The sequence below is a fragment of the Mirounga angustirostris genome, unplaced genomic scaffold (genome assembly GCF_029215605.1).
Source record: "Mirounga angustirostris isolate CCGP_5_RB_7025 unplaced genomic scaffold, mMirAng1.0.hap1 SCAF_3, whole genome shotgun sequence".
Taxonomy (NCBI): domain Eukaryota; kingdom Metazoa; phylum Chordata; class Mammalia; order Carnivora; family Phocidae; genus Mirounga; species Mirounga angustirostris.
Genome location: NW_026991711.1, coordinates 12415865 through 12435757, shown reverse-complemented (window position 1 = coordinate 12435757; position 19893 = coordinate 12415865). Strand labels below are relative to the sequence as shown.

Below are 19893 nucleotides of genomic sequence, written 5' to 3'. Positions count from 1 at the left end.
GGAAGCCTGCTTCTCCCTCTCCCACTCCCCCTGCCTGTGTTCCCTCTCTCGCTATGTCTCTCTGTCAAATAAATAAATAAAATCTTAAAAAAAAAACACAACAGAAATAAAAATATTTACTTTTCTTATGTTTTTTTTTCCTACAAAAAGCCAATCAGTATTTTTTTCATTTATCATAACAAGATACCTGAACCTATCAACACCAAAGAGTTAGTTTAAAAATGAAGAAAAACAGATGGTTCTAATTTGGGTCTGTTTCACATTTTTTAACTTGTTGCTTTACATGATGTGTAAATATCTATAATATCTTTATTTAATATATATATTTATGGATGGACATGAATATATATGCTTAATAGCGTATTTTATTTTTTAACTAGCAAAGGTAAGGTGGGCGTGTTGTTTTTGGATCACTATTTAGTAAGTGGCTGGGGAGAGTTTACTTAGGATAAAATGAGAAAACAGGGCCAGTGCCATTCAGCACACAGCTCAGATGGACCATCCAGAGTCTAGAAAAGCGGGAGGTATTCAGCCTGCTGCAGCCTCAACTGTCACACCCTTATAGGCCTGTTCTAGTCCCTAAATGTTTTTTTTTTTTTAAACCAATCTAAGGCCAAAGGTCTATGTCTCCTATTTCTTCTGCAGTCCTTGTAGATACAGCTTTTGAGTAGCAGCACTGGGATTGGTAAGTCCTCTTGGAACCTAACACTCCTCTGATAGTGAGACAAGAACTGGGCGTGGCTGGATGTGGACAGAAAGCACTTCAGAGATGAGTGTCCTTGCGGTGGATTTGTACGAAGTACTGTGGAAGTGTTTCATGAGGCTAATAGCCATATCAAAAAACATGTGGTTAGTGTAATCACAGTATTTTTGAGAGCTGTGTTGCAACAGCAGCATTGTTTAAGAGAGAAAAACTAATTCCAAGGATGTCTGTGAGGTGTCCATGGACTATACGGATTTCACTCAGTGTGAAAGTCCTGAGTCTTGTGATGGTAACTGGAGACGTGGAGGAGCCAAGGAGAGCCCGATAATACAGAAAATGCAGAGCCTGTACCTGAGCCCACCAGGCCCATGTGAGCTGGGATGCCCTCTGCCTTCCTTTCGGGCCCCATCCTTCCTCCTCTCCCTCAGAGTCACTCAGCTCCAGCCACGCCAGCCTGCTGGTCGTCCCCTGAATGTGCTGAGTTCAAGCAGCCCCGCCACTGACCTTGGCCCTGACAGCCCTTCTCCCTCCAGATGTTTGCATGGTCTACCCCCTCACCTCCTCAAGTCTGGACTGAAGTGTCACCTCCTCAGTGAGGCCTCCCCGGGCTGGCCCATTTAAATTGCAACCCTCCCCAGTCAACCTCACATGTTTGCTCTCCCTTTGCTTTTGTCTAGAACACACATTCACTTCCAACACAGGTATGTTCACCATTATGTGTACTGCTTACCATCTGTCTCCTTCTGCTGGAAGGTCAACTGCGGAGACCTCTGTTTTGTTACTATGCCAGGTTGGAACACTGCCAATGCTCCACACATTTTGTTGAATTCATGAATGTGTTACTGCCCAAGTGGCTAAATGAAAGAGCAAAGTGGCCTGGAAGGTAGAGAATTAGATGACTGACTGAGCGAGTCATCATGTTACTAAAAAAATGACCGGCCCTTGTGCTGGGCAGCCCTTCCAGAAGGAGGATGAGGAGAGGTGGCTGAGAGGTGTGGCTGCCTGTACAGGCTGGTGAGCCTGAACAGAACGCGAAGAGCAGGAGAATATTTCTGCCCCTAGTGGGAGTCTTGGCAGGATTTGGAAGACTCTGGAATAGTGACTGGAAAGAACCTCTACAGCAGGAGTTCTACAACAGGAGGAGAGGAGGGGGTCAGCAAGGGGCCTGCAGGGTGATCACTAGGTTTTCCAAATGATCCCACAACTGCAGTGCACTGACTGACCTATCCAGGGAAGTGAGCCCTTGCCGGGTTCCGAGGGCAGGGAGAGCCAGGGCTCCCCCACAACTTGGACGGTCAAAGGTCTGGTTTGAAGCAAAGCAATGAAGAACCTAAAGGATTAATAACTAAGGGAAAACTCTCAAGTTCAAAGTCTTCAGAATATCCTGGTCTGTGTATCTTTAACTGAAGGTTGATATAGAACTTACGTGCTTTTAAAGATTTTATTTATTTATTTACTTATTTATTTATTTTTTAAATTTATTTATGTATTTAGAGCTCACACAAGTGCGGGGAGAGAGATAGGGAGAATCCCAAGCAGACTCCCCACTAAGCGTGGATCCCAGTGAACGCTATCTCATGACCCTGCGATCATGACCTGAGCCGAAATCAAGAGCTGAACACCTGACTGAGCCACCCAGGCGCCTCTAGCTTATATGTTTTTAGTAGCATTTTTCAACCGTTCTCTAAATCTTTATGCTACCCAAAAACTATGCTTTTGATATTTTGAGATCGTTCAGGGTAAAAACTGTACTTTTTTTTTTGTTGTTGTTGTTGTACTGTAATATCCTCTGGCTCATCAGCAGCCTTAAAAGGCAAGGGGCTCAATGGTGGATAAGATCCAGCATAATCCAGCAAAATAAAGTACATTCTTTATAATTTACAAAGTTCTTTAACACAAGATGGATAGTGTAACCCTCATTTTATAGATGAGGGAAGTAAGGCATAGGGAGAGGGTAAGTGACTTGCCCAAGATCACACAGTTGAGTACGGACCCAGCTCTGCAGGACCCAGGCCCAGGCTCTTTTCTGCCCACAGGTTCTCATCCTCACAGCCGAGCCAATGACCCGGGAGGCTATTCGCAGTTGGTGATGCTCTCTATTCTTTTCTGGCAGGCAGGGGGCTTGGCTCTTGTTTAGCTAATCAAAAATACTTCTGTGACCAAATGGTAAACTGTAACCCTGAAGAGAATCTGGCCAGAAAACACCCTATGGTAATAACTGTTTATGGATCAGTAATGCTACCTGAGCGGACTCAGCCTAATAAAAAATCCTAACCCTGACTTATCGGTGAACTTGGTTTATTCTGAAGCAGCAATGCTCAAACAGAAGAGGCACCAGAATCACCCAGGGGCTTGTTCAACACAAGCCCCAAACCCAGAGTTTCTGATTCAAGAGACTGGGTGGGGCCCAAGAATCTGTGTTTCTGCTGAGTTCCCAGGTGATGCTGATACTGCAGGTCCAGGATCAGTGTGATAAGCACTGATTTAAAGTCATAACAGCTAGAGAGATACATATCCTAAGCTAGCAAAGTGACTCCACCTAAAAATGGAGTTGTCTTGTCTAGTAAGAAGAATTTGCTACGTGTCCATTAGAAAAACAACTCACTCACATCTGGGGAGGGGACACCACTGTCGAGGACAATACCCTTTGTGTTTTACATGTTATCTTTACTCTAAAAGCAGGAGTAGGGACCCTTTAAGAATGCAGGCTTTTTATTTTTTATTTTAACTTTTATCTCAGTTCCTTCCTAGGAAGGGTAAAAAATTCTGTGATACGCTGTTCCGAGCTATTTTACAATGAGTCATAGTCTTGGGTAATAGCTTTACTGAGATACAAATTCACTCATTTAAAGTGTCCAATTCAGTGGCGAGAGCAGAGCCGCATGTGAAATGCGGCATCTTAACGGTGTTCCTTCCACTCGTCATTCCAGGGTTCCATATTAGTGACCAGGCAGAACACCCAGCAACATCGACTTCAGGACAAGCAATGGGCACCTTCCTGGTTCAGCTTAATGATCACTCTTTGAAACAGTGGACGTAGACACACCTGGCTTTCTGAGCAGCCCTCCTCACTGATTTTTTTTTTTTTTTTTTAAGTCAAGAAAGAAAGTGTTCTCTTTTGGGTTATCCCAGTCATGCTACTGACTCTAACCTAAGAGCGGATGATCCAGCTCCCCCAGAGAAGGTAAAAATGACTCCCAGATGATTCTACACTGTCAGGAACTGGGAAATGATGCAAAACACATTTCTGAGAATGGGTTATCGATGGTTACAGTGTCAAAGAATCTATTAAAACTCAGTCACAGCCTAATGGATGGCCTCTGAATGTAGTGAGCTTCCTTGCAGTGGAGGTATTCAAACTGAGGTTGGCCAGCCACTCTCAGAGGTGAGGTGGAAGGACTCCAGCCTCATATCCCATTTATTCACTCAGCCTACAATCCCCGAGCAGGTTCATGCTGGGACCTATGTGATAAAGATACATAAGGGGTCTCTTCCTGTGAAGGAGACATGGAACTGTGTGCAGGGGCTCTTGGGGCCCTGGGCTTAGAGAGGCCTACAGAGGGGTCCACATGGGTTTCAGAAGGAGCCTGTAAATCACCTGAAATTGTGTGCAAATGCACTCTGAGGAGATAAGGACCCACTATTTTCATCAGATTCTAAAAAGGGTCAGTGACTTGATTTTGGGTATGAACTTATGGTCTAGTAGAAGAAGAAAGTGCTAACAGATAAGTACAAAAATGCCAGGAGTATTCCAAAGTAAGCATTACATAAACGTTAAACTGAAATGGACATGTGAGGAAAGTTAACGAAGCTTGAAGGGCCTTTCATTCTAGAAGTTTCTGGATCCCTTGTGGAGAGTTTTTATCTTGGTGTCCAGGCTAACGTCTGTCTGGACATGATTCTTCCAGGAAGAAGCCGGGGAAACTGTACCTGTCAGTATGGTGCGCCGTTTGCACTGCTCCTCAACGCCGCCCTGCCTCTTCCCAGTCTGAGTGAAGGGCATCTCAAACATGAAGCGGCGAATGTTATGGGACCTCTCAAACTCCGTCTTCCTTTCTTGCAATTCTTTCTCATCAAAGAATGGAACCACATGAGTCACCTGGATGTATGCATACTTGGAATCCAGATCCTTAGGGTTGACCTTTAAATGAATTAACAAAATGGGAGATTGGTGCTATTTGAAGGACTCTTTCCAAGCATCTCTAAGCTTGTCTTTCCACTTTTTATCAATAAAGGATTTGGAGGGGGGCCTGGGTGGCTCAGTCAGTGAAGCGTCCGACTCTTGATTTTGGCTCAGGTCATGGTCTCAGGGTTGTGGGATCGAGCCCTCCCGTCACCCTCCCCCCACCCCATCCCTCAGTCAGCTCCACTCCACACTACTCAGCCGGGAGTCTGCTTGTCCCTCTCCCTCTGCCCCTCCCTGTACTCACACGTGCAGACGCACTCTCTCTCTCTCTCAAATAAATACATAAATAAAATCTTTTAAAAAAAGAAATAAAAGATTTGGAAAAATTTAGAAAAGTTGAAATAGTACAACAGTCACATACTCACAACTTAGAACAACTGCTAATGCTTTGTTTCAAATACACACGTGCATATACACATATGTGGATGGATACTTAGACATATACATACAGACATTTTTTTTAAGCTGAACCATTTCAAAGTGGTATCCATCATGCCACTTCAGCCAGCATCTCCTAAACATGAGGACATTCTCCTTCGTGATAATATATACTTAATAAAATTAATTTAATTCCGTAATTATCACTCAGTACACAGTCCATTAAAGTTTCTCAAATGTGGCTATTTGTGTTTGAACCAGAATCTAATCAATGATCAAATGTAATCTAGAATTCTCCACCTTTTTTTCATGACATTGAATTTTTTTTTTAAGACATCACACTAGTTTTCTTGCTGAATAACGCCCTGTGTGGATTTTTCTGCTGGTTCCTGAACTGTATTTTTATATATTTGGCTTAGAGGGAAAAGTGTTTATTTTAGTAATAATGTTTAACACCTAGAACCTCAAATTAAAATTAATCTGTAAAAAGATTAGATGTAAACAGACATGGATGAATTAATTTAATACAGATACAGACTAAGACTCATCTAACCGGAAATTTAGCTCCTGATTGACTCAGCACATAAATGCTTTTAGAACTGCATTGCTAGGGCACCTGGGTGGCTCAGTTGGTTAAGCGACTGCCTTCGGCTCAGGTCATGATCCTGGAGTCCCGGGATCGAGTCCCGCATTGGGCTCCCTGCTCGGCAGGGAGTCTGCTTCGTCCTCTGACCCTGTCCCCTCTCATGTGTTCTCTCTCTCTCAAATAAATAAAATCTTAAAAAAAAAAAAAAAAAGAACTGCATTGCTAACATCTGTGATGTACCAGAACATGAAACACAGGCATTTCCCACACAAGCACAATAGCTTATTTATTAGGGAGACAAGTCAATTTTGCACAAATGAATTGTATTTAAGCTTGTAGAGCAATAAAAGGAGGTCTGACAGAAATGACTGCAGAGAATTTGGAGAAAATTCTGGAACTGAGGCCAGCAAATGAGGCCAAGAAGATTTAGTTGGTCTCAAGTTATCAGGCACCACTGTCCTCTCAACAGGGATGTATGTGAAGAAAAATGAAAAATAGATGGAATGTGCCTAAAACTTTGGAATTTAAGAAAATACAAAATGTCATGAGTTATTACTTCTGTTTTAGAAACAGCCATCTGGCCAATCACTATAACTGTCCTCAAACCTATGAAATGTAACTCTCCTTAGCAGAAACAATTTAAAAGCAGTGGAAATGCACGTGCTTGCCTATTTCTTCAGGGGTATTTCCCTAGTCTTCATTTCCAAAGTTGTATGTACATATCAGTAGGAGGAGCAGAGGATAGGTGTTTGGGGGCAGAAGATCGCACGAGAGCCCCGAGAAGAGGTTATAATGTTAGAGCCACAACTTGACTTGGACAAAGGTTTCGGTTTCAGAGAAAAGCAGCCAATCAGATGTGAGTAGTCTGGTCTAAGAAAAAAGGAGGTCTTCATAAGGTCGTGTTGAGGTTTCTGGTTAAAAACAGACCAACAGTGTGTGTTTATCCCTTTTCCTTTGTGCAACTCTGTTAAAATGCAGTACAGAATTAACCTGTGAGGACCAAGGAAAGAGGAGAGAAGACAGCAGTGGGTGAGAGCGTTTACTGAATTTCTAGAAGGCACTTGAATGGAGGTGTGCTACCCAACTTGGCAGAGACACTGTTTTCCCATGCAGGTAGGACAAGGAAGAGTTCTGAGGAAAACAGCACCCAGTAACAACAGAAGTTCTAGTCTTAAGTTCCCACAGAGAGGAGTAACCAGTGAGTCAGAGCACTTCTCAGAAGCCTGCTGCTATGGACTGAACATCTGTCCCCCACAAATTCTCAGGGTGAAATCTTAACCTCCAATGTGATGGTATTGACAGGGAGGAGGTGATTAGGTCATGAGGGTGAAGCCCCCATGAATGGGATTCATGCCCTTATAATAGGGGCCCCACAGAGCTCCCTCACCCCATCCACATGTGAGGACACAGTGAGGAGACGGTCGTCTGTGAACCAGGAAGAACTCACCAGGCACAGAATCTGCCGGCGCTTTATCCCGGACTTCCCAACTGCTGCAACTATGAGAAATTTCTGTTGTTTATAAGCTGTCCAGTCTCTGGTGTTTGTTACAGCAGCCTGAATGGACTGAAGTCCACAGAGGGCTAGCAATAGGATCAGGGTGACTGGCAGAGGTACAGGGTGGAAACCAGAGCGAGTGGCCAAAGTCTATTTGGAGTGGCCAAACTCCAGGTTCCCTTCCCTAGTCCCCGCCCCACAAGAGAGAAGAGGTTACTCCTTGGAGAAACTGGTCTGGAAAAAGTCTAAATGGGTTTACCAGTCTTAGCAGAAAGCAAGGGCAAAGGTACAGAGCAGAACACAGGGTGAGCAGGTCAAAGCTTGGAGGCCGAACATGGGACCTTCAACCCTTGCTCATGTCCTGCATCCAGATTCCAGAATTACCTGCTTCCTTGTCCCCTCTCTACCACTTGGGCAGGAAACTGGAAGAATCTTCCCTGGAGAAAAAAAGGGCCTCAAGGAAACAGATTTCAGAGACTAGGGATTCCAAAGCAGGGCTCAGGATGGAAAATGAACTAGGGATTCTCTAAAAGGGTGAACTTAGAAGGACACAGAGCTTAACACTGCTGGAAATTGAGTAGGAGGATATTTTTGTTTGCTTAATATTTAATATTTATTTATTTACATTATTTTTGTTTTTTATTTTTAAAGATTTATTTATTTTAAAGAGAGTGTGTGTGTGCGTGAGCCAGGGGGAGGGGCAGGGGGAGAAAAATCTTCAAGCTGACTCCCCACTGAGCGCTAGCCAAGCCCCACACAGGGCTCGATCCCATGACTCATGATATCATGACCTGAACCAAAACCAAGAGTCAGATGCCTAACTGACTGAGTGAGCTACCCAGGAGCCCCAATTTTTATTATTTTTACATTGAAGTATAATTGACACACAGTATTACATTAGTTTCAGGTGTACAATGTAGTGAGATTCAACATCTCTATACAGTAGGCCGTGCTCACCACAAATGCAGCTACCATCTGTCCCCACACGACACCACCACAGTACCATATGCCTTATGCTGTGCCTCTAACTGGAAGCCCACATCTCCTACTTACCTTCAGCCATTTTGTCCATCCCTCCACCCCCTTCCCTTTTGGCAACCATCCAGTTTGTTCTCTGTATTTATAGGTCTGATTCTGCTTTTTGTTTGTTTATGCACTTGTTTGGCTTTTTAGTTAGCAGGAGGACATTTAAAAAAATTTTTTTTTTTTTAAGATTTTATTTATTTATCTGAGAGAGAGAATGGGAGACAGAGAGCATGAGAGGGGGAGGATCAGAGGGAGAAGCAGACTCCCCGCTGAGGAGGGAGCCCAATGCGGGACTCGATCCCGGGACTCCAGGATCATGACCTGAGCCGAAGGCAGTTGCTTAACCAACTGAGCCACCCAGGCGCCCAGCTGGAGGACATTTTTAATGCAAAAGACAGGAGCTCTATCTCGTCCTGAATTTCAGGAAGCAAAGGGATGCCCAACTTCCTGGAGATATCCTGAAGACAGTGGAACACATAAATATACAGGAGAAATGTGTAGTTTCAGAAAAGGTCTTCATAAGAGCAATACAGCAGAGGGCAGTCTCTCCAAACAGAAAGTAGATCTCATTCCTACAAATGTGCTGGCTAGTTAGTTCCTTCCTTGGTCTGTCAGCCTGTCCATCTGTCCATCATCATACTGAAAATGGTATATCCTTTCAGATGTTACTTTGTAAAATAATGTCTTTTTTTCCTCAAGATTTTATTTATTTATTTGTCAGAGAGAGTGAGCGATCACAAGCAGGGGGAGTGGCAGGTAGAGGGAGAAGTAGGCACCCCGCTGACCAAGGAGCCGGATGCGGAACTTGAACCCAGGACCCTAGGATTATAACCTGAGCCAAAGGCAGATGCTTAACCCCATCTGAGCCACCCAGGCTTTTTAAAATTATGAAATCTTGGGGCGCCTGGGTGGCTCAGTCGTTAAGCGTCTGCCTTCGGCTCAGCTCATGATCCCAGGGTCCTGGGGTCGAGCCCCGCATTGGGCTCCCTGCTCAGCGGGAAGCCTGCTTCTCCCTCTCCCACTACCCTCTGCTTGTGTTCCCTCTCTCGCTGTGTCTCTCTCTCTGTCAAATAAATAAATAAAATCTTAAAAAAAAAAAAAAAAAATAAATAAATAAATAAATAAATAAATAAAATAAAATAAAATAAAATTATGAAATCTTTACTTAATGAAGGACATCGGAAAGCACAGAAAGGTGTCAGGAAGAAAAAAACTACACTTGCTACTCAAGGCCAACCATTCTTAATTTTCCTGTTTTTTTTTTTCCCGTATACACATTTATGAATATATAACCAGCCATACATAATCAATCAATACAGTATTATATTGCTATATTTCCAAACATAGTCATACCTTGCCAGAATCCTGTATCATTTTGACATTTTCAGAACCAAATTTATCTGAGTAAAGTTTAAGAAGTCTCTGGGAAATTTCTGACAGAGGTGTGAGTTTGGGTTCTTTGTAAATATACTCTTTTCCATCTTCATCTTCAAAGAATCCCTGTGACATAAAGCACAATTAGAGCTATTCCCAACTATAAGCCCCAGGCTTACCACCTAGGAAGGATTCTTGTGTTATAAGGGTTAAAAAAAAAAAGGCGGGGTGGGGTAGGGAGGATGATTCTAAAATAAAATCCTACTTAAACAGGCTTTCTGAAGAGGAAGGAAAATGATAATAATGTGAAGTCGGGGTGCAAAAATAAAGGAAAACACAAAACTGCAAACTCATTCAAGAATGCTGTCATTAAGTGTTGAGTGAAATGGAGGACTGGAGACTCAAGACTGTTCTCTCGGGATCTAATGATGGGATTCAAGCCTGTTTCACATTCCCAAGAAGCAGAGCTCACTAAGAAATGATTCGGCAGCCTGCTCCGGGCAGGCCTCGGAAATGCATAGAACCCCCCTCTCACTGGCTTCCCCCATTGACATAAGGACTTTACGGCATAAACAGAAACATTCCAGTCTGAAGCAGGTTCGGCAAAAGTTATCTGAAGTTCGCATAAATTCTATTTTGCTCTACTTATGAGAAAAATATGAAAGGGCTGGAGCATAATATCAGAAAATATTTTCACTATCACCAGTTAGCATGTGGTTTAAGCACCAATCATGTCTGAATACAACAAGGCTTAGAATTGCATGGGAAGTGAAAAAGGTTGAAAATTTTAAAGTCCAGATTGGGGTTAATACTTGAAATAAATGAAAAAAAAGTTTCTCATCTAAAATAAAAATGGTGCAAAAAACACAGTATATTAAAAAAAAAATGCAGGCTAACATGAGACAACACCCACATCAAACTAGGAGTTTAGATGCAGTAATTTCACTACATTAACTTGCTTTTTAAGCATTTACTATAATTACCTCCACATCTGTTTCACTGTCTGTAAACTGGTATTGCTATAAAGTTATAAAAGACAATAACAGGATAAATTGAAGGTTATATAATGCTCACAGAAAACCACACACCCTAAATAAATGGATTATAATTTAATACCATTTAATCATGTTAGAGACTTGGAGGTTAAACTTGCAGTTAAATTTAAATGAACCCTTTTCTACAGGGTTTCTGAACTATGACAATGGTAAATATACTTGTGGAGATATTATACTACAGAAGATAGAGATGCGCAGGGAAGCAAGGAAACCAGAAAGTCTTAATTTTGGTTTTAAAACATGCAGTATAGAAGTGTAAGGAAATAGGTGATTTATTTCTGTAAATAGAATAAAATGTTAAATTTTTTTTTTTTTTTTTTGAATTTGTAATGACTGGACAGATACACATACAGACTGGAAAAGGAAACTTGCGAACCACACTGAGGTACCAAAGGTGGTGCTAAAAATGTCTTATGGAGGGAGAACTTACCGCTGCCTTAAGACAGTAATAAAGAAAAGACAGGAAGAAAGAAAAAAAAGCAGAAAGTTTACTGCCGCGGAAGATAAGAATCATACTAAATATGACAAATTCATCAAATTAGCATTTATAGAAAATACAAAATTTACAAAATACAAATTTATAGAATTAAAAATAACAAAAACAAAAACAAGGACTTAGGAGGGCCTACAGAACAGAGAGGAGGCTCACCTGTCCAAAGAAGGCCACTCGGAAGTATGTCCCCAGGAGCCTGCGGCCTGAGTGCATGACCTCAGTCACTTTGCTGTAGGCCCGGTGCAGTGTGTCATACAGATGGGCCAGCCTCTGAAAGGCAGAACAAAACCCATTTCTTCCCACTTGCAACTAGGAGAATCAGTTTTAAAACAATTAAATGAGATCACAGAGGTAAAAATTTCTTGGACTTGAGTAAAAGAAACAACGCACAGACACACACACAAAATCAAGACTGTCTCGACTGCACAATTGGTAACAACCATTTTTCAATTATAATATTTTCCACCCAAAGAGCCATTTTGCATATTGAGGATCCATCAAATCTCCACATTGCAGTAAGCACCTTCTGTTTTCAAGTTAACATGAAATGTCGGAGACGGTAAAGTCCTATGATGACGTTTTTAGTCTTTGCTTTTCCTACTTCTCTGATAAGTTACAAGAAGCTGGACAGCCTCCCCAGGGAGGCTGGCAGGGACAATGGCTTCCCATGCCGATGGAGCAAGGAGCAGCTCTAAGGAAGAGGGCACCCAGTGATTATAAAACTCTGTTCTTGGTAACCTTTCAAAAATGGAGTGGCACAATTACCAATCCTTGTTTTTTGAGATTTGGGACCTGTATAGAGGTGGGGCCCGTGTGGGCCACGTATAATGCTCTGCAGGTGGTGACCTCCAGCATCACACGGAGGGTCAGAGACCACGGGTCATCTCTGATCGTGGCCTGCTTGCTCTCTTTGCATGTAAGAAGGTTTGGGTGCATGTGTCACCCCACTGTCCTCTCAAACAGGAAAAAACAAACCACTCTGATACCTCAAAATCTCTCCGTTTCTCGTAAATGGGGATGATGAGTTTATAGATGTCAGCAATTAGCTCATAGCGTTCAGCCTTCCAGAGTCCATCTGCACACTGCTCTAGAAGCTCCATGAGCACATCCTGATCAAAAAAGAAGGCCACCGGTCAGAAAAGAGTGTTATAAGAAACATGACATTGTATTCTTTGCAGAATGCTTAACCAATTAAGATGGTTAGGAGGAAAATGTCAAAATACATTATTTCTAAACACAAACTTCCACACTTGTAGTAAATAGCTCATCACTATGTTCTTTTTTAATTAGCCATTTTTCAATCATTTACAAGCAGAAATGAAGGGTCACACTGTATGCCTGTGTAATAGTTATATACCACGGGGAAAAAACGGACACTGATAGCTTCACACAGGCTCTCAATTTGTGTTAGTTCTATTTTTATAATTATAATTTAGAAAATTTTTTTTCCTGGGGCACCTGGGTGGCTCAGTTGGTTGGGGTCTGACTCTTGATTTTGGCTTAGATCATGATCTCAGGGTCATGGGATTGAGCCCTCCGTTGGGCTCCGTGCTCGGCGGGGAGCCTACTTGAGATTCTCTTTCTCCCTCTCCCCCCCTCCCTGCTCTCTCTCTCTCTCTAAAGTAAATAAACAAATCTTAAAAAAAAAAAAAAAAGAAATATTTTTTTTTCCTTTCTGAGAAACAATGACAATGCTGAGACATGAAATTACTAAGTGTGACTTCAACCCAAGTTAAGCATCTCAGAGCAATTTAGTGATGGCACATGGTAGGCATGACGCCTGCCTCACCAACAACCTTTCCTCCTTTCCTTGGAGGTTTCTATCTACTGAAGTTTGGGTAGTCACCCAGCCTCTATTAAAGTCCTTGGACTCTGGAGGAGCTAACACTTTCCATGACTCAGGGGTTGGTACACGTGGCTCAGGTGTAAACTAATCAGCATAAATCTATTTCCTGGCCACAGTCATTGTTTCATCATCCGTGGACATGTGACCTAAATGGGCCAATCAGGGTGAATTTTAGGACCCTGTCCTGGAAGGCTGGGACAGAAGTGTTCTCATCAGCCCAGACATGACAGGCAGCAAGGAACCTGACTGGGGCTGACATCCTGAGAGCCAGGCAGGGGCCCATGTGCCTTAGTTACAGTGGAAAGCTCCCCCTCCTTCCCAAAGCAACTGTATCATGGATAACTCTGTTAAACATTCACACTGATTGCTGTCAATCTTTCTGGAATTTCCTAATTGAAGCCAATTTACTTGACCTTTATTGTTTAAGCCTATTTGAGTGGGGTTTCATTAATGCCATTGAGCAAATTTTCGTGTGCTTCTCTGTCATCTCTATAACTTTGGCAAAGTGTCCAATCGTTGGCTCATTTTTCTACTGGGTTGTTTATTGAGTTTTGAGAGTTCTTTACATATTTTGAATAAAAGTCCTTTTTTTTATTATTATTATTTTTTAAGATTTTATTTATTTGCGAGAGAGAGAATGAGAGACAGAGAGCATGAGAGGGAGGAGGGTCAGAGGGAGAAGCAGACTCCCTGCTGAGTAGGGAGCCCGATGTGGAACTCGATCCCGGGACTCCAGGATCATGACCTGAGCCGAAGGCAGTCGCTTAACCAACTAAGCCACCCAGGCGCCCTGAATAAAAGTCCTTTACCAGACACATGGTTTGTAATTTTCTCCCAACCTGTGGTTTGTGTCTGGATTTTCTTAACAGTGTCTTTTGAAGAGGAGAAGTTTTTAATTCTGATGAAGTTTAATTTATCAAGTTTTTATTTTCTGGGTTGTGATTTACATACTGAAAAAATCTTTAACACAAGTCCACAAAGATGTTCTCCTTATGTTTTCTTCCAGAAGTTTTATAGTTTTACATTTAAGTCTATGATCCATTGAGTAATTTCTGGATATACATAAAGTATGAGTCATTTTTTTAATACGAATGTCTAATTGTTCCAATACCATTTGATGAAGACAATCCTTTCTCCACTGAACTGTCTTTGAATCCTTGTCAAAAATCGGGGGGGTGGGGAGATGGGGTAACGGGTGATGGACATTAAGGAGGGCACGTGATGTAATGAGCACTGGGTGTTATATAAGACTGATTATCACTGAATCACTGAACTCTACCTCTGAAACTAATAATATACCATGTGTTAATTAATTAAATTTAAAAAAGAAAAAAGACAAGGGAAGTATTAAAAAATGATCTTATCTAGGTATCAAATATACTATGTGCTCTACTAAAGCAAAGAAAATAAATTATATTATCTGAATGACTGGGAAAAAAACTCAACTGAACCATATGTATGTGGGTCTATTTCTGGCTTCTCTATTTTGTTCTAATGATAGAGATGTCTAACCTTGTGCCAATACCACCCTGTTTGGATTACTACTCCAGCTTTACAGAAGGGTGTCTCCACAGTGACACTAATGATATGTTGAGCCACACAACTCTTTGTTCTGGAGTCTGTCCTGTGCACTACAGAATGTTTAGCAGCATCCTCAGCCTCTACGACTAGATGCCAGGAGCAATACCTTCTCCCTTCCCCCTTTCCCCAAACTGTGACATTAAAAAACCATTTCCAGACATTACCAAAAGTTCCCTGGGAGATGGGGGCAAAATTACTCCAATTGAGAACCAATGCTTCATAATAACCTTAAAAGTCAGATAGCGTGACTCTTCGAAATTTTTCAAAACTGCTTTGGCTAGTCTACTTCCTTTGCAATTTTCCATATAAATTTTAGAATTCATTTTGTCAATTTCTACCAAAACTCCAGAAGGGACTTTGATCAGAACTCTCTGTATCTGTCAATCAGTTTTAATAATATAGTGAATTATATTAATTGGTTTTCTAATGTTGAACCAACAGTGCATTCCCAGGGTAAACTCCACTTGGTCATGGTTTATTTTTCTTGTTTATATTTTGTTAGATTAAATCCACTAATATATCTTTTAAGGCTAGTTGCCTTTAAACATGTTTGTATCCTCTATTATACTGTAAATGAAGGACAGGACCTTTGCTTTTCATTCCTAACCTAATGTTTCATTACAGGCCTAATGCTTACAGTTTATAGATCCAAAGAAAATAAATATATACATATTTTTTAAGTAGGCTACACACCCAGTGTGGAGCCCAATGCGGGACTTGAATTCATGACCCTGAGATCAAGACCTGAGGTGAGATCAAGAGTCAGACGCTTAACTGACCGAGCCACCTAGGCCCCTCAAAGATAAACATTTCTAAAGCAGTTGTCAATCAATTTGTCAGAAAATACTGACTTAAAAAAAAAATCTTTAAAGCAAGGCATTTAACTTTTATGTCATGTTTACAACATACAAATCATAAAACCGTCATCAGTGTAACTAAATTCTGAGCCAATACTTATAAAGAGGTATACCAGTTGTCTCACACTTTTATTGCAGGTCTTTTAAGTGCAAACACTAAACATTACATAGTAACTACTGTAACAGCTATAGAGAAAGAAGAAATCAGGAAAGGTTCTAATACCATCTCTTCTTGTGCATTTGTATTATAAAGACATACATCTTTTTTAGTTTTGTCTCAAATCTTTTCCAATGAGAGAATCTGCCCAAGCTAAGCATGACAAATTCTCACACTCCTCTGATTATAAAAAGCTAGATAAAAGCATACAAATAAAACCTGTATAATGTCAGTATCAATATATTTACCTTTCCATATTAGTAAAACTGGTGATATAATAAAGGTCTAACCTAATTTGGTTGTCATGAGGGTCAAATAAAATTTTACCCATCAAAATGCTCTGAAAACTATAAATACTATGTGGTTAAATTCACAGGCCAATTAAATAAATCTCTCCTGTTTCAATCTTCGCTTTCTACTTTGGAGTGATTTTTAAAACTGCTATCTTACTTCCACTGGGCTATGTAATATCCCATAGTGCCACCCACATATTTGGTGGTTAGGAATTTCTTGGAGGAATGAATTAGTCTGCATTTTTCTTAGTAATATAACAATATTATTCATAGCTGCCCTTTGCTGTTGGGAAGTGAGTGAACAGTCCTTTTATCAAAGCCTTGCATTCCTCACACACCTTAGGTCAAAGACGTTGCTACTGGGTAGTTTTTGAGCATCTTCCTTCCCAGTGGTGCTGAGGGACTACAGGTAGAGGTGGAAGAATTCTGGAAGGCTCAACTCCCCATCAGGGATGAGGACAGGTACACCCAAAGCATTCTTCTGATAATGGAAGTCAAATGGAACTTTACCCATTTTAAAACTGTCCTTGTTTAACTTACAGACTACTCATTTGGCCCCTTTTCTCAATATTGGGCTTTGTTCAAAGAGAAATGTAAACTTTCTATAAAAAATTATAATTGGTTCCACTAGTATAGGATAATCCACACTACAGGTGTGAATACACAGTGATGACACCCTGTTTGTGGACGGGACAGAAGAGACCTACAGATTCTTAATTCCACGCTGTAGCAGTTACAGCACAATAAGCATCTAGAGTCGTTTTAATGTAATCTCACAGAAAATTAAAAATTCTTCTCAAAGATTTATAAAAGTTATAACTAGGCATAGTCACTACCACATTGTTAACCTCTTTCCTTCATTCATTCACACATTTTACCAAGCATCTACTATGTGCAAGGCACTGTGTTTGACATTGGGTTATAAAGCAAATTTATATAAATAAAATTAAGTTTCTGTAATTTATAAAAATGGTTCTATTTCTATAAATGTGGAAGGCAGGTTTTAGATGGTTTATTAGGCTATGCCACATAAATGAAATTTGTTTTGAGGAGGAGGCCTTCAAAGACACACAGAGGTTATCCTTTAGAGCAGCCAGAACTGATATACTAGAGACTCATGACCACCAACTGTAAGACGTGAGGTACATGTTAAGATACCAAGGACGAGGAAAACAGTGATTTCAAATACGTGCCCAAACTGCAAGTCACAACGGCAGATGCTCTGAATTGACAGCAGTAGGGATTTATTTATTTAACAGTAGTCAGTGTGTCTCTGGGTGAGTACTGGAGAGGCCAATGATCAGTGAATAAAAAGCACTTCCTGCTCTCAAAGAGTCCAGTATGAAGACTGATCCATAAAGAGATTATAAAAAATGCTGGTAAGTGCCGATAAAGAAACATGCAGGCAATCAGGGATGCAGACAGGAACGGCATCCATCTAGTAATGTGGGAAAGGAGAGACACACAGTGTTCTAGAAAGTGGTGACTGAGTCTTAAAAGTGCTCAGGAGTTAGTAAGGCGAAGGTGAAAGGTGGCAGTAGAAAGGAAGAGAGGGGAGACATTCCAGGGAGAGGGAAGAGCAGGGGCAAAAGAGGGGCAGAGGGCAGCATGGTGGGTGAGGAATTTACAAGTAGTCTGAGGGGTTATTCAGAGTATAAAATCTGAATCAGTGAGTGGCAAGAGATGAGGCTGGCATGGGATGGTGGTGTGGAAAGGATTTACAGAGACTAAATAGCTATCCTCAAAGTTTTTTATGTCAAAAATAAATTAGTTAAATGTAGATAACTTTGAGATATGAAAATACATATAGGCATATGTCAACTACTACAATGATGAAGTATTCAATAAGGAAGATGTTACTTGATTTTGAAATGATCTTCTGTCTATTCATGTAAGGTATCCTTACAGCAGCCTTTCAGGTATATTTTAAATGGCCCTAGATTTAGACACTTTATATTAAATAGAATTTATGGGCCAAATGCCCCAAATTGGCAGTCTACTATTCTTACTCTGGTTCAGTCAAACCAGAAACATGTGAAAAGTTTAATAACAATGAAACCTGAATTCAAGTAGCCTATCAATACTATAGGCAACTGAGTTAATTGTGGAAAAATCTGTCATATTTCGTTCAGAAAGATGGACTTTGACCAGGGAAACTCCTCCAGAATGGTTGGAAAACATTTGATAAAGCCAACAGAGCTTAGTAAATAATTGAAATAAGTATCACAATTTTATGGCAATCAGGAATTAGGAAATAACACATCATCAACTTTTATATGCTACTGGACGTTATTTTATCTTTTTTTCTGATTCAGGAGGCAGATCTATAGTTTATCAGTCTGATATCAGTTATTATTATAAAGAAATGATAATATATACTACAAAAAGCAATGTCTGTATAGATTTTACTCAAAAACAAACTAAGGGGCGCCTGGGTGGCTCAGTCAGTTAAGTGTCTGACTCTTGGTTTCGGCTCAGGTCATGATCTCATGGATCGTGGGATAGAGCCCCACATCAGGCTCTATGCTCAGCAGGGAGTCTGCTTGAAGAGTCACTCCCTCTGCCCCTCCTCCACTCTCTCTCTCAAATACATAAATCTTAAAAAAAAAAAAAAAACTAAAAATAGCTTCTATAAGAGCCCTCTCATAAAAGTAGAGAGTATGGATTACTGAACACCAAAGTTTAATTTAGTAAGGTAAATTATTCAGGCTAATGTCAACTCTATATATACCTAGACATTTAGAGCTGGTGCATCAAGTAAGAATTCTTTGAACAGAAATAACAAGTAAAAGAAAAAAAAGAAAGAACCAGTAATCACAGTTCAGTTTGAGAGACCATACGTCAACACAAAATTATAGAGTCATAGGAACTATGACGTCATAGTAACTAAACACTGGGGCATATATGAATGATATTCTCAGCAGAAATTCCATGTATTAATTTACTTAGAATTCCCACCAATCACCGCACCTGAAAATCAGAGCTAATCCAGACAATGGTCAGATAGTGATAACCTTGAACGGTGGTTATACAGAAAGCTTGATGGTTTTATCACCTTGCTTAAAATTTAAATGCCAAGATACATCTTCTAAATGCCAATACATGCAAAGAACAGTAAGTAATTACTGGTTGGAAAAAAAAAAAACCCTCGATGAACTTTATGCATCTGGAAAGCTCACATTTTATGCTATCAGACTGAGCTTAAAAAGATCTCAGTGCACCAAGCTCATGAGCAACTGAGACAACCGTTTAAAATGTAATTAGCCAGTTCCATTTTTCAGTGTGCCCCAGAGACGCGACTGAGGTCACTGGGCACCTGTCTGTGGGAATAGCACACGCTAATGTCGTATATGGGCGTGTATGTGTGTGCACAAAAACACTTATAGGAGCCTGTATATGTTCAGGGTATTTGAAAATTTTTATTTAAATGCCGATTTTTCCATCTAGCATTGATTAATCTAACCTACTTATGAAGCTAGATGTTGTCCCTGTTATCTGCCATTTAGAAATAATGTAAACGGGGATGCCTGGGTGACTCAGTCAGTTAAGCATCTGTCTTCGGCTCAGGTCATGATCCCAGGGTCCTGGGATCGAGCCCCGCATTGGGCTCTCTGCTCCGCGGGAAGCCTGCTTCTCCCTCTCCTCCCCGCTTGTGCTCTCTCTCCCTGTCTCTGACAAATAAATAAATAAAATCTTAAAAAAAAAAAAATAACATAAATGTGTGACCAGGCTTGGGCAATGGCACACTTTATGGCTTAATTCACATGGCCACCATATTATTGTTTCTCAAGATAGAGTTGAAAACCCTTTGCAGCAAAATAATCACTTGTGATGCTTAAAATACAGATTCCCAGGTACCACAC

General features: G+C 40.8%; 1 protein-coding gene across 9 annotated transcripts in view; it reads right to left on the bottom strand.

Moving 5' to 3' along the window:
• The window catches only part of DOCK9 (dedicator of cytokinesis 9), a 326271-nt gene that overhangs the window by 48485 nt on the left and 257893 nt on the right, over nt 1-19893 (bottom strand). For all 9 annotated transcript variants that reach the window (XR_010409934.1, XM_045869641.3, XM_045869646.3 and 6 more), the window contains 4 exons: nt 12283-12405; nt 11453-11566; nt 9728-9874; nt 4634-4844 (listed from right to left, as the gene is read on the bottom strand). Coding sequence is in view for 8 of the 9 variants with exons in the window: in XM_045869641.3 (XP_045725597.1) it covers nt 4634-4844; nt 9728-9874; nt 11453-11566; nt 12283-12405 (595 nt within the window). In the remaining variant the exon portion in view is untranslated. The remainder of the gene's footprint in view (nt 1-4633; nt 4845-9727; nt 9875-11452; nt 11567-12282; nt 12406-19893) is intronic.